This window comes from Stigmatopora nigra, chromosome 20, assembly GCF_051989575.1.
Source record: "Stigmatopora nigra isolate UIUO_SnigA chromosome 20, RoL_Snig_1.1, whole genome shotgun sequence".
NCBI lineage: Eukaryota > Metazoa > Chordata > Actinopteri > Syngnathiformes > Syngnathidae > Stigmatopora > Stigmatopora nigra.
This window is the reverse complement of record NC_135527.1, coordinates 9,022,699-9,035,575: the sequence shown is the minus strand read 5'-3', so window position 1 is coordinate 9,035,575 and position 12,877 is coordinate 9,022,699. Positions and strand designations below refer to the sequence as shown.

The following is a 12,877-nucleotide window of genomic DNA, read 5'->3' as shown; positions in this document are numbered from 1 at the left end:
CGTGCATCCCAGAGTAACCTTGAGCCAGACTTCAAAACGGCACAAGTGCGCCTCCTGTTGGTGGTAGACATTTTAAAAAGCATTAAAAAATAAAATTAAAAGTCTATTGGCAAGTAGGTGGGAAATGGGTTTTATTTCCTGCAAAATACTCACAATTCAAGCATCCAAAGTTGATTTTAGGAATACTTGCATGTCTATTTTTTTGTACATTCAGTAGCATTTTTTTAGCCCTCAAAGCTCATGCAGCCTGGCAGTGGTTAACACCCAAAAAAGGACCAAAAACAAACTAAAAAGAAGAAAAAAAATCATTTTGATGCATGGGGAGGATTTAAGGCAGCAATCCTTCATCCAAAAAACGTCCAAAAATTTGAAGACGGCTTAAATAATGAGAATACTGATGGATTTACAGTATTTTTCCGCAGTCAAACTAGGAAAAAAACAGCAAAAAATACGGTTTTCTTTTAAAAAGTCAGGAGTGGGATTTATGAATGCAAAGTAGCAGAGCAGTCAGTGTACATTTCTGCAAAAAAATGAGTCAAAATAGATCCAGCAAGTGGACGTCGTCATTACATTCAGGCTTTTGTTTTCACACAAAAAAACACAGACATAAATAGGAAAGATTTGGGGAAAAAAGGACGGAGACTTCCACTCTCCCTGAGACCACCAAAAAAAATGTTTAAAAAGTCCAAAATGGCTACCAAGAAGGTCAGATGAATGGGTTTCGTGATGTCCCCCGACTGGGGTAGACGTTCCCCTGAGAGAGAAAGACAAATATATACAAATATGCTTGAAAACAAGTCAGATATTTACCAGGAAAATGGAGGACTCACTGTGAAGGGGTTCACCGACATGGGTCGAGGGACTTTGGGTTGAGAATCGGATGAAGGGAAGGCGGCAAAACCTGAAAAGACAACAAAAAAATCATCATCTTTGCTGTTGTTTTTTAACTCCTCGTGCTAGGATGCTACCATTAGCTTCTTGGTTCATAGCAGCTTCTCCAGAAAAGGTGCTTCCACCATTACCACCGTCGTCGTTGTCGTCATCGGCGTTGGCATGGCCCGGCCCAGAGAAGACGGAGAAGGCCTCGGACATTTGCCGCCTGGGGGTCTCACCTCCCGGGGGGCTGCCGAAAGGGTTGCCGGGGGAGAGCGCCGTGGGTTGCCGGGAAGCCGCCGGGCCAGAGCTGAATGGGTTGGGGAAACCTGAGAAGAGGCCCCAGGGGGGGTTATGGTCGCCCGCTCAGACAAAAAGATCATTGACGGACGGCGGCGGGCGGAATTCCACACTGCTTACTTGCAAATGTTTGGGGGGGGCTGCTTAACGTCTCCACGCTGGCAGAGGAGCTGTGCGCAGAGAAGACCAATACCGTCAATAAGTAGGCAAAAGATCGACGTCCAATACAATTTGAATGGGAAATGTGGTCAAGATTTTTTTTGTTAGCAAGATCCAGGAGTCAAAAGGGGACATTCCTCAAATGGAAAGGTCATGACCTGCCTGGTCTAGAAGGTGACCCCAAATGGACACCCCCACCCCAAGTGAACTACCTGGCGGGATTGGTCCCAGACAAGCGGGTGCTGAATAGGGTGTTGTACTGCGGCGGAGCAGCTGGTGGCGCTGTGGACAAAAACACAATCAACAGAGAGTACATTGACATGTCAAAATGTGTCCCGAAACAAGTTCTCGTGACCGAGTCGGGAAAAATGGCCGCCCCCGCCTCCTGGCACATGAAAACCAATCACAATCAAGTCAAAGCCACTCAGGCGCAGTTGCTTTAAAAGCGATTAAAAGGCGGACTCTTGCGAAGCCGCCCGGCACAATGCGTGCAATTCAGGATTGGAATTTGGAAGCCGGATGTGACGCCACAAACTCTGGACCCTCCCCACCGGCGCTAATGTCCCACTGGGAGGCCTACCCGTGTCAGAGAAGGTGCAGTCCAGTTGGGACACGGCGGCGTAGCGGTCCTGGCCGTGGCTAGCCGTCTGTTGCTGGGACAGAGATTGCGGAAGCGAGGCTTGCGGCTGTTTCAGACCGCCAAAATCCAAACTGAGAGATTTGGCGAAGGCCCTGAAGGGTCCCGCCGCCCCCGAAGTAGTGGACGCCGTGCGACCTGAATGGGACACAAGTCCAAAGTCCAGAAACAGACAATAACAAAAACATACACACACTTTATCGAGGTGGGTCTTACCTAAGGTGAAGTTCTTTTTGAAAGAGGTACTAGCTACAGTGCCACAAGACAAACAGAGAGTATAAGAGACTTTTGACTCGGAAAAGGACAGGTCGGTAAGGCAGGGGGACGTACCCGAAGGCCGAGGGAGCGCAGGGAAGGGAGGAACGTGTCCCGAAGGTTGCGAGCCCGGCCGCTGCCGCTCCATCCCGCAGACTTTCTGCTGCTCTAGGACAGTGGAACCAACAAGGGGACGTGGGCCGGCGTTCCGGACCAACCCCACGTCCGTACCTTTGAGCGCCGGGTCCCGGAAGCTTTGGGAGCGCGAGGGCCGTGCGGTGAAGGCCTCGGACCGTGGGTCGGCGGGGGAGGAGGCCGGGGGGCGCTCCCACGCCACCAGTTGGGACTAGGGAAGGACGTAACAGTGTGAAAAGCAAGGACGGGACATTGGCTGGAGTAGGTCTCGTACCGGTGTTCTGACGGCTCTGGCGTTGGAGGGCAGGATGTGCGAGGGCTGGACGCTCAGAGGACCGTGAACCAGGACGGTCTGGACGCCGGGACTCCAAGGACCCTCGGCGTCTCTTCGGTTTTTACATTTGGAGAAATGCCTGGCGGAGAAAGCGGGTTGGACGCCAAAGTACCTGGGACACGGGTCACTGGAACTCACCATTTCTTCTTCTCGTATTTGTCCTGCAGGAACTCTTTGAACTTCTGCGAGTCTTTGGCGTCACAGGCATGGCGGCCGTCCACCTTGGGTTCCAAGGCGCATAGCCAAGTCCTCCTGCCCACCTGAGTGAGGGCAAAGGTCGTGGATCAGGTGGACTATTGCACAACTGGCGGGCTGGCTCACCTCGTTGCCGTGGTTTTGGAGGAATTCCACTTCTTGCTGGGAGAAGGTGGTCATGGAGATGGACTTGACCCTGTGGGGCGGGTTCAGGCCTCTCCTGGGGTTCAAAAAAATAAACCTAAGATAGTTCTCATCAGAAGAAACAGCGGGTGGGTGGGGAAACATCTCTGCGCCGTACGGCATGGGAAAGAAGCGACGTTGTAAAAGCGCGTGGACCGTTCTGGGGGGGGGGGGGGGCAGAGTATTTATTCCATATCCGGCTTTAAGCTAGGGCTACGTATTAAGCGTTCTTTGTCATCCGGTGCCAATTTCAAAGAGGTTATTTCCCATGGCTGGCAGCCAAGGAGTGATTGAAACAATTCATGGTGCCGAAACCCGGGAACGGTTTTTTGGGAGTTCGGACCAAAACAAGACCGAGACTAAGTGAAAGTCCTACATTCGTCTAGCAAGGACCCGGAATAAATAGGGATTAGCCAGAGCATCTGTAGCCGCCCTTGTCGGACTCAAACATGCCCAACGTGTCCACCACGCACATGACACGCCCACACCGAAGGGGCCTCAAATAAGCAAAACGCCACAACAGAGAGCCAGTCTGGTTGTTATTCTGCCTGTCACATTAGCTCCGCTGCAGTATACCGCTTAGGAACATCCCAAAAAGGGGGGTGGGGTGGGCTGGACTTGGAGCGGGGTGGGGGGAGGTCCCCCATTTGGGGGTACGGCGCTACTCACAGCATTCCGGAGCACGACGTGCAGACGAAGGCGCCCACCGTCACGTCGGTGTACGTCACCCCGGGCTGGTTGCACTCGAAGCAGTGTTTGTTGACTCCGGATTGGGCCAGTTCCCGGACCTTGCGCGAACACATCTCTTGGTTGTCCCGATGTTTGCGGTTCGACATGCTTGGATTGAAGGAGGGGGAAGAGGGAGGGAGGGCGGGTTTGACGGCAGCTGGATCTTGGCCTCCGTCTCCGGGGCTCTCCGCCGCTCTACCGCCGCATAGTGGGGCGGGGGCGGGGCAGGGAGGGAGGGAGGGGGGCGTCGGACGGAGGAAACGCCGCTCCGTTACGCTCTGCGCCTGCAAAATGGGAGGAGAGGGGGGGGCGTTCAAGTTAAGCTTAACTGCAAGCCGTACGTACCGGAAGCACGCGTACTTACTATTTCAGAAGAAAAGCATTGGACTGGACGTGCGTGGTTGAAAATGACAAAAATATGGATATTTCATAGTATAATCTAGAGCTGATTGAGTATATGATTGTTTTTAGTAACATGCAGGAAGATGACATCACGCAAAAAGGCATGATGACATATAGGAAGAATAGAAATAAAGGGGGTGATGACATTTTACAGTGGGTTTCAGTGCCCTCCTGTGGAAACAAACGGTACTGCACATTGTGAATAAACAATAACATTCAATGGATTGATGTCATTCATTTCAAGTGGGGGAACTGCTTGGAAATTCTCAGCACATAAAAACTAAACTAATATTAATACATATATAATATCTACTTAATGATGATTGGCTGGCTACAATACTTAGAATAGTTTTATTATATATTTAAAAATATATAAGATGATAAAACATACAAATACAAAAGAGAAATGTTATATTTTAAATATTATGTATATACATGGTTGAAAAAACAGGGCAAATATGACTCAGCAGGGGGCGCTAGACATGTCACGTCAATGTTTGTCAAAGTTTTGCCTGGTTGCTCCGTAGCGGTCACATGACGCTTCAGGAATGTGACGTCAAGAGCCGGCTATTCACGCCCGGCTTCCAAAGTACCTGTTTCAAATACAATAAAGATATGTATTAGTACTACAAAAAAAAACACACAGTGTGGGCGGAGAAAATCTTTCTTGCCAGACTCGAAAAACACGCCCCGCCCGCCCGGTTCAATTCCTGCCACTACGTCAACGTGTGTGTGCGTTTTTTTCTGAAGGAAAGCAAGATAAAAGTTTGTGTAAAAATCCAGCACCAAAAAATGTCTGTGTAAAGAAGTTGGACTTTAAGTTTTTGTAATTTTTTACCATCCAAAACCAGAGGATTATGACCATCAAAGTGGATTTTGAGGAGTGTTTGAAGGACTCTCCTCGCTTCAGGTGACATTTTTTCATTTGTAATAGCAAAAATTATTTGTTTTCTGGATTTGTAATGATTCATATTTAATAAGTAGACAGTATGACATATTTAGTGGGAGATACAATGTGTATATTTTCACATTTTTCTGATATAAACATCCAATGAGAAGATCTATGTTGAGATTAAGGCTGAAATATCCATTTTTTTTACAGAAAAAAGTTCCATATGTCAAATTCGATGATTTAAAAAATGGATGCTGCTTTTGTTTGGGTGTGAGCGGCAGGTCTGAGTCACCCTCTCCCGCCTCGCCACCGCCTTGAAAAGTTGCACTTGCTAAAACCACCCAAAAAGTACTACAAAAAGTACCAGTCAATAAAAAAAATACTCAATCAAAATGTTAGCAAACCGTTGAAGAGAACAGGAAGCGAGTTGAGCATCACAGGAAGTAAGAAAGGCCACGGTAACCGCTACAGAAGGAAACCACATGTCGCTGTCCTTACTGTTGTACTTCCCCTTTAAGTATTGACGGCAACAGACGTCCAATCCGATTGAAAATGGAGTTAAAGACTTGATTCTGATAGTTTTTTCCCTGTGTTTCTTTCAGAGCTGAAATCGAGGCTGTCCAAGTCGACGTGGGAGAACTGGAGACTCGCTTGGATAAGGTAAGAATTCCCTAGACCTGAATCCAGAACTAAAAACCCTTGGGAGTTTCCAGGTGGTCTTACCTAAGTGCTCCTATGTCGATTGGAAGCTGGTGAAACAATGTCAAGCCATGCTGGAAGCGGGCCGGGTCTACCACCAGACCAGCAAGAGCTTCGTGAGTGGTCTCCAGAGTCTGGGACAGCACTGCTCCTGGGACACGTTGATGGAGGTACACCCCAGGCAACAGTGACCAATCACAGGCAGCCATGATGATGATGATCGGCGTCCTCTTTTTGGTTCACCCACAGGAGTGCCTGCGGACTTTTTCCGAAAAACTGTCCCTCATCTTGGAGTCCCAAGGGGTGAGTCCTTATCGGGGTGGGTGGTCCGACTCCAGCTGGTTGGTTTGGTGTCTCTTATTTTCAGGAGGTGTTTGAGCTCATCCAGAAATCTGTTAAAAGCAAAGTCCAAACCTTTGTCAAAGAGTAAGTGGTCCGGGTTCGAGTTCTTCTGTCCCTCGCTGAATGGACGTTGGGTTTCTTTGCTCAAGGGATGTCCGGCGCTTCAAGGACGCCCGCAAGGAGTTTGAACGTAGCAGCGAGTCCCTGGAAGGAGCCTTGGCGAAGAATGCTCAGGCGCCTCGGGGGAAGCCCCACGAAGTGGAAGAGGCTAACGGAGCCTTGCTCAATGCCAGACGGGCCTTCAGGTCCAGTGCTTTGGATTACGTCTTGGAGGTGAGGGAGGACCAGACCTAGCCTTGATCTGGTCTCTGGGTCTCTAGGCAGAGGCCAAAGGGTCTCCATCACATTTTGGGTGGACTTTAGGCAATTCCTGGTGGTCTTTTTGTCTCAGATTAACATCGTGGAGGCTAAGAAGAAGACGGAACTGTTGATGGCCGTGAGTCCAACCTCGAGGTCACGGGTTCTTCCCGCTGGTTGCTCCTTCCAACTCCATTCCATTCCAACAGATACTATCACTAGTGGATGCTCAAGCCCAGTTGTTCCAAAATGGCCACCGGTCCTTGTCGGAGACAGAGCGGTACAGGCAAAGACTGACCGAAGAGGTGAGGCTCCGCACCGGGTCCACAGTCCAGACTGGAAGACATAGAACTTGTGTGTGAAGTGTGTCAAAAGATAGGAGGACACCGATTGGTCGTACAGAGTCTCAAATGGGAGAAATGTTTAGTTCAAAAAGTGCTCTTTGTTGTCTTTCACCAGCATAAACAATTTGTCCTGGACTCAGCGCGGGACAAGAGGGACATGGAGCAAAGACATGCAGCCATTAAGAAAAAGGTTTCAAGCATCCATTGGTCTTTTGCTACTAAACTTGACCCCTAGCTGGAATGTGGACTGGTCCAGTTCTGGGTCAACAAAACAGGAACCATTTCCACAAGAATGGAGCCAGCCTTGATTTGCCTTGATTTGCCTTGATTTGCCCACAATTCCAATTTCAAGGACATTTCCTACGACGACTCCACCATGGACTTTAACGCCGAGGCTTCGGACGGGGTGGCCATGGAGGGTTATCTCTACAAAAGAGCCAGCAACGCCTTCAAAACCTGGAGCAGGTACAGCTCCAAAAAACGCCCCATACTCGGGGTCCTGCCACTCTCACCGTGGTCTTGGTCTTCAGGCGCTGGTTCTCCATCCAGAAAAACCAGCTGGTCTATCAAAAGAAGTTCAAGGTAAGTTGGCTCACTGGCAAAATGGGAAGTCCAGATCTGGACTGGAGTCTGGCACCCCCTCAGGAGCAGCCCACGGTGGTGGTGGAGGACTTGCGCCTGTGCACGGTCAAACCCAACCACGAGAACGAGAGGCGCTTCTGTTTCGAAGTGGTCTCGCCGTCCAAGTGAGTGGCGGCCATGGCACTCCGGGACGATAAGGGACTACCCCCCGTAACGGGGGTGCAGAAGCTGTCTGTTGCAGGCCGACAGCGAGAGGCAGCAGCACGCCTGGATGGCCGCCGTGCAGAGCAGCATCGCCTCGGCTTTCCAGGAGCGCCGGGATCAGGGCTCCCACTCCACCTCAACGGGGGAACCCGTGGCCGAGGGGCGGGACCCGGCCTCGGGGGCCCTGGAGGCCGTCCGGGCCATCCACGGGAACGGGGAGTGCTGCGACTGCGGGGCGCCGGCTCCCGACTGGGCCTCCATCAACCTGGGCATCGCCCTGTGCATCGTTTGCTCGGGAATACACAGGTGGGCATACGGGGGGGTGGTCCTCTGCCACACCTGTGCTGACCGTGTACACTTGGTCTAGGAGCCTGGGGGTCCACTTCTCCAAGGTGCGTTCGCTGACTCTGGACTCTTGGGAGCCTGAACTGGTCAAGGTGAGTCTTCCGTCCGTCTTCATTCGGGAAAAACCAGACCGGCAAATGCTTCTTCTGTGGTTTCAGTTGATGTGCGAGTTGGGTAACGAGGTCATCAACGGTATCTACGAGGCCCGCATCGAGGAGATCACCTTGAAGAAGCCACTCCCCTCCAGTCCCAGGTGCGGGGCCACCAAACTCTTTCATTACAGTTGACGCAACTTCCTCATTTCTGCTTTACCGCAAACAAACGGGAAGTGCGGTAGAGTACACCCATGAGATGTCAGGTTACATTTTCTGGCGTATACTTCAAGAAGTGACAAGGAGGCCTGGATTCGGTCCAAGTACGTGGAGAAGAAGTTCATCCAGAAGCTTCCCGAAACGGCACGCCACCCGGCGCCCAGGCGTACGGGCACCCAGAGGGCCAGGGGGGCCACGCAGAAGCCGCCACTCAAACCCAAACCCAACCGAAGTACACTGCCTCGATCCGGTAGGGTGGAATCGGAAGGGAACGGAGGAACCTTTTGGCAAAAGGTCCGCCGTTCCCTTCATGAGGATTCTCTCTCTTCAGGGCCCAGCCTGGGCGAGATCCAAAAGAACAACGTGGACCCCCCTAATGGTTTGTACCCCCACACATTTAAAAAGATACTTTTTGGAAAACTTTGGACTGTACCTTAGATGCGGACCAGAAGGATGAGGAGGAGGACCTTAGCGGGCTTCACCCGGGGGCCTTACTGTACCGCTCGGCGGCCCTGCAGAACTTCCCGGTCATGGCCGACGCCTTGGCCCACGGCGCCGACGTCAACTGGGTCAACGTGGCCGAGGAGGCGCGAACGCCGTTGATCCGGGCCGTCTCGGCGGTGAGGGTCCCTCACGGCCGACCCGGCGCCAGAACCGGAGTTACTTTTTGTCCCTGTGAGCAGAACGCCTTGGCGGCCTGCGAATTCCTGCTCCAGAACGGCGCCGACGTCAACCAGGTGGACCGGAACGGGAGGGCGCCGCTCCATCACGCCACCATACTGGGTCACACGGGGTAAAGACACACATTTCTAGCATCCAGAAACGGGGACGGGACTCCATCAGGTACCTTTGAAACCCAGGCTGGTGTGTCTCTTCCTGAAACGGGGGGCCGACTACAATGCCCGAGACGTAAACCGGAAGGACCCCATCACCATCGCGGTGGACAACGCCAACGCGGACATCGTGACTTTGTGAGCCAAGTCAACTTTCCGTGAAAAAGAGCGAAAACCAAAATGGAAACCTTGACCCGTTTTTCAACCCGCAGACTTCGAATCGCCAAGATGAACCGGGAGATGCAAGAGATGGACTCATCCCTGGGAAAATCAGGTCACCCCAAGGGGTCGCCGCCACCGGCCGGGGCAGGGAGTGGGCGGGGCCAATCGCGGAAGAGCCTTCAGGCCTTCAGGAACCAAATAAGCAATCGGGCTCCTGGAGGACAAAACCATTAGCCCCAAAAAAATCTCCCATTCATATTTAAATGAAACGTGGGAGGGGCGGCAGTACACCGGGGCTTCCAATAGGGGGCGTCGAGCTACCTGTGCATAAACTGCTGACTTCTTGTGGATGGGCTTTGTGTTTTTTGTCTGTCAGGCTTCTTATTTGTCCCAATGTGTCTTGGTCTTTGTGGAACAGTCCTTTAACTCATTAGAAGATTTTTATTGGACGTCTTTTTCACTTTGTCTTTGCGTCCCCGAGACCAGAAGCTAGTCACCCACACACCAGCAGGTAACGTCGATTGTGCATCGTTTTCTGCAGTCCAGAATACTCAAATTGGGGGCTTTCCAATCACAAGATTTTATTGAACTAACGAAACTTTTAATTTACTGGCGGCTTCCATTAATCTGCTGGCAATGTCCTCTTCTGCAGTGCAATTGTTAAATGAAAGCGCCGCCTGGTGGACTAACAGGGGAATATATTTTTTTTTATCTTGGTGTTTTTCAATCAGAAATCGCAGGCTTAGCAAAATGTAGTCTGAAAAGACTGTGTATCGGCTTTAAAATGATATTTTTGTCTCCACTTTTTGTGTCTCAGGTGACGAAACTTACCATCACATCTTCAGGGACTTCTCACACATGGCATCCAATAATCCAGAGAAGCTCAAGCGTCGGAGTGCGGATGGCAAATCCTAGCAAAAGAAAAAAATACATTAAAAACAGTTATCATATTGTTTTCTGAGAGTTATTAAAGTAGAAAAGGACAAAATCAGATTCAAGTCACCACCAGTGTTTACTATGCGCTTCACAAGTACAAAGTGCGGACATTTTTGCTTCTGGTCTCTGAAATAAATGGCTCAAAAGTAGCAGCGTTCTCATATTCCCAACACGGCCTGCCGCTCAGTCTCCGACATCGGCGGCCGAGCCGTCGGACCGCTCCGTCTCCGAGCGGAGACGGCGTCCCGCCGACGGCGGATCCGTGCGGGAGAAGTAGTGCGGCAGCGTGGCCATGGTTAGCGTTCCCAGAACCAGGAAAGAACCAGATACGGCAAAGGAGGCCGTGTAGTCGCCCGTGACATCGCGGAGGAACCCTGGACAAAAAAGGGGAAGGGCCAAAAGGACGGGGATCAATGATTGACCATGTTTGAGTCAAGCTGACATTTGGTCTTGGTACCTGAAAGGGGCGTCCCCAACAGTCCCGCGCCGCTCTCAATCATCTGCAGCAGCCCCAGCGCCCCCATCACCCGCTGAGGTCCGCTCACCATGGGCACCACGGCGAAAGCCAGGGAGGTCAGCGCCCCCGAGCAGAAACCGTAGAGGAGACTGACTCCCACCAGTCCGGCGTAAGACCCCAGCAGAGTGCCCACCGGCACCAGCGCCACGAACAGACCGGTCAGCGCCGTCCAGGCGCTCAGCAGGTGGACCAGGCGAAAGCGGCCCAGGTCCGAGAACCAGCCGGAGAATAGGCGGCCCAGGATGTCGCTGACGCCGGCGGCCGAGGTGACGAAGGCCGCCTGGTACTCGGAGAAGCCGGCCAGGCGGCTGTGGGCCACCAGGTGGACGTAGGGTACAAAGTAGCCCACGTTGAGCAAGGTGATGGCCAGGGTGTAGGTCATGTACGGACGCTCGCACAGTAGAGACAGCTCCAGGTAGGCGGCGGCCCGTTGGAACAGATTGCCATGGGACCGCCCCTTTTCTGCCTCCGCCTGATAAGACGGCCAAAACAGTTAACGGCACTTAGCGCAAATTCCTCCGCCCCTACCTTGGACGAGGCCTCGGGTCTCGGTCCCTGCCGGCGAATGAGCGCCCCGCACGGCACGATGTTGAGGCTGAGTCCGCCTAGGATGAGCAGAGCCCCGCGCCAGGCGTACGTCTCCACCAGGAACTGAAAGAGTGGGTTGAAGGCAAAGGAAGCCACGCCAATGCCGGTGAAGCCCAAGCCCAAGGCGAAGGTGCGCCGGCGGGTGAAGTTGGCCATGACCGTGGCTACCATGGGTGTGAAGACCAGGCCCCAACCCAATCCTGGAGGAGTAGAAACCTGTCAGGGTTGATGCAAACCTCGCCATTTGGGTCATGAACGCCATCCCATACCTGAAACTAGACCCATGGTGAGGTAGAGGTGAAGCAGGCAGGTAGCCCGCGAGGCCAGGACGAAGCCCAAAGCCGCCAGGAAACCTCCCGCCATCACCACTAGCCGGGCGCCGTACGCATTGGCCAAGGCGGCACCCAGGGGGCCTGCCGGAAAAGACGGTCGTACCGGTCCGAGCCAGTAGAGAGGGTGGTACTCACTGAAGAACTGCTGTGCCGCCAGGCCGGTAGAGGAGATCCACGAGATGGCTTGGGAGCTCTGGTCAAAGTACTGCACAAACTCCACGAAAAAGATCCCCAGGCCACGCATGAGGCCAAACACCAGGCCGGTGGTGACAAAGAGGGCCCCTACCAGGACCCAGCCCCGGCCGCCATCCGGACCCTGGGGGTCGCCCCCGTGCCGCCTCTCTGCCGTGGCTTGGACGCTGGCCATGGCGGAGGCACCTGCCAGACAACAAAAGCCTAATCATTAACTTTCTGCTGCTTAACACTTTTAGCCCAGTTAATAATGAACAACTTTTAAAAGTTTCCCTCGGGAACCAAACCGGAGTCGTGGTGAACCCGTGGCCAGAAAATACAAGTCAAGTCAGCCCAAAGTTGAACTACAATTGCCCTAAAAATGCTTTGACAAAATGGAACTGGAACTTAGAAACACATCAACAACTTTGAAAGACCTGTCATTGACTGGTGCTAGAGGACCAATCAGGGAGGCTTGAATTGTAGTTGTGTACCTGTGACTAAATGACACAAAATGAGTCCTAAATATACACAAAACTCTTTCTATACATTGAAAAAAAACGGACTCAGGGAAGCTAAGGAAATGTACAGTGTCGGCATTCCTAAAATAAAAACAAATGCAGGTTGATGTGGTGTTGTTGTGATCCTAGCGGTGAAATAACATTTTGCTAGCTTGTTAGCGTCACTCACCCTGCGAGCTTGGAAGCCTCTTAGGAATTACACACTCATGTTCTGAGTAACTCGGTTTGAACTGGACTGAATGAGAAGCACATGACAGGCCACTACTCTGGAAGTGATATGTTGCCTAGGGGGGCGGAGTCACAGGAGTGTGGGGCGGGGTCACAGTGCTGGAGGGCGGGGTTACAGGAGGTGGGAGGGGGAATGTGTGCTGGCTCAAACTTGGATGAAGTACAGTTGAATTTATTGTTGTCATTATTTCATTGGGATCCATTTTATTTATCATTTAGTTTTTAGGGTCATGTTTTATGGAAATAATGGTAATGTGTTTATTAAAGCAGAACTTTATTGGTTAACTATTTTGGGAGTTTTATTGTTGCTA

General features: G+C 51.9%; 3 protein-coding genes across 11 annotated transcripts; 1 reads left to right on the top strand and 2 right to left on the bottom strand.

Annotated features, from left to right (window-relative positions):
- Positions 1 to 114: 114 nt before the first annotated feature.
- On the bottom strand, positions 115 to 4,285 carry agfg2 (ArfGAP with FG repeats 2). Of its 2 annotated transcripts, XM_077742627.1 has the most exons (14): positions 4,165 to 4,285; positions 3,741 to 4,084; positions 3,015 to 3,108; positions 2,832 to 2,953; positions 2,634 to 2,772; positions 2,456 to 2,570; positions 2,300 to 2,392; positions 2,186 to 2,218; positions 1,913 to 2,107; positions 1,545 to 1,614; positions 1,294 to 1,343; positions 969 to 1,202; positions 831 to 901; positions 115 to 754 (listed from the first exon to the last, which is right to left on the bottom strand). In XM_077742627.1, the coding sequence occupies exons 2-14, from the start codon at positions 3,905 to 3,907 to the stop codon at positions 707 to 709; spliced, it is 1,431 nt and encodes a 476-aa protein (XP_077598753.1). In that variant the 5' UTR covers positions 3,908 to 4,084; positions 4,165 to 4,285; the 3' UTR covers positions 115 to 706. The 2 variants fall into 2 exon arrangements, with proteins under 2 accessions (XP_077598753.1, XP_077598751.1); XM_077742625.1 differs by having other exon boundaries at positions 2,300 to 2,570.
- A 621-nt stretch (positions 4,286 to 4,906) lies between these two features.
- On the top strand, positions 4,907 to 10,266 carry acap1 (ArfGAP with coiled-coil, ankyrin repeat and PH domains 1). Of its 8 annotated transcripts, XM_077742239.1 has the most exons (22): positions 4,907 to 5,112; positions 5,697 to 5,754; positions 5,844 to 5,963; positions 6,043 to 6,096; positions 6,161 to 6,219; positions 6,285 to 6,468; positions 6,587 to 6,631; positions 6,702 to 6,797; positions 6,952 to 7,026; positions 7,189 to 7,301; positions 7,367 to 7,418; positions 7,482 to 7,582; positions 7,644 to 7,928; positions 7,990 to 8,059; positions 8,126 to 8,220; positions 8,353 to 8,528; positions 8,610 to 8,657; positions 8,717 to 8,898; positions 8,962 to 9,071; positions 9,139 to 9,249; positions 9,324 to 9,385; positions 10,091 to 10,266. In XM_077742239.1, exons 1-22 carry the CDS (start codon positions 5,060 to 5,062, stop codon positions 10,186 to 10,188), a joined length of 2,247 nt encoding a protein of 748 aa, XP_077598365.1. In that variant the 5' UTR covers positions 4,907 to 5,059; the 3' UTR covers positions 10,189 to 10,266. The 8 variants fall into 8 exon arrangements, 3 of the variants coding, with proteins under 3 accessions (XP_077598365.1, XP_077598364.1, XP_077598363.1); XR_013330061.1 differs by having other exon boundaries at positions 7,647 to 7,928; positions 8,717 to 9,071; positions 9,324 to 9,784; XR_013330059.1 differs by having other exon boundaries at positions 8,717 to 9,071; positions 9,324 to 9,784.
- slc16a13 (solute carrier family 16 member 13) lies at positions 10,267 to 12,635 on the bottom strand. Its single transcript, XM_077742241.1, has 6 exons — positions 12,508 to 12,635; positions 11,782 to 12,024; positions 11,584 to 11,727; positions 11,255 to 11,514; positions 10,667 to 11,198; positions 10,267 to 10,583 (listed from the first exon to the last, which is right to left on the bottom strand). Exons 2-6 carry the CDS (start codon positions 12,011 to 12,013, stop codon positions 10,393 to 10,395), a joined length of 1,359 nt encoding a protein of 452 aa, XP_077598367.1. The 5' UTR covers positions 12,014 to 12,024; positions 12,508 to 12,635; the 3' UTR covers positions 10,267 to 10,392.
- Positions 12,636 to 12,877: the final 242 nt, after the last annotated feature.

What these genes read in the sequence shown, in the direction of transcription:
- agfg2 (XM_077742625.1), bottom strand. Translation starts at nt 3,907, where the DNA reads ATGTCGAACCGCAAACATCGGGACAACCAAGAGATGTGTTCGCGCAAG. An exon ending in CCAGAGCCGTCAGAACACCG is followed by an intron (nt 2,571 to 2,633) that starts GTACGAGACCTA and finishes GTCCTTCCCTAG; the next exon opens with TCCCAACTGGTGGCGTGGGA. An exon ending in TCTGGGACCAATCCCGCCAG is followed by an intron (nt 1,344 to 1,544) that starts GTAGTTCACTTG and finishes CTCTGCGCACAG; the next exon opens with CTCCTCTGCCAGCGTGGAGA.
- acap1 (XM_077742237.1), top strand. Translation starts at nt 5,060, where the DNA reads ATGACCATCAAAGTGGATTTTGAGGAGTGTTTGAAGGACTCTCCTCGC. An exon ending in GAAGTGGTCTCGCCGTCCAA is followed by an intron (nt 7,583 to 7,643) that starts GTGAGTGGCGGC and finishes ACGGGGGTGCAG; the next exon opens with AAGCTGTCTGTTGCAGGCCG. An exon ending in GGGAGCCTGAACTGGTCAAG is followed by an intron (nt 8,060 to 8,125) that starts GTGAGTCTTCCG and finishes CTGTGGTTTCAG; the next exon opens with TTGATGTGCGAGTTGGGTAA.
- slc16a13 (XM_077742241.1), bottom strand. Translation starts at nt 12,013, where the DNA reads ATGGCCAGCGTCCAAGCCACGGCAGAGAGGCGGCACGGGGGCGACCCC. An exon ending in CACCATGGGTCTAGTTTCAG is followed by an intron (nt 11,515 to 11,583) that starts GTATGGGATGGC and finishes CTACTCCTCCAG; the next exon opens with GATTGGGTTGGGGCCTGGTC. An exon ending in GTTGGGGACGCCCCTTTCAG is followed by an intron (nt 10,584 to 10,666) that starts GTACCAAGACCA and finishes TTTTTTGTCCAG; the next exon opens with GGTTCCTCCGCGATGTCACG.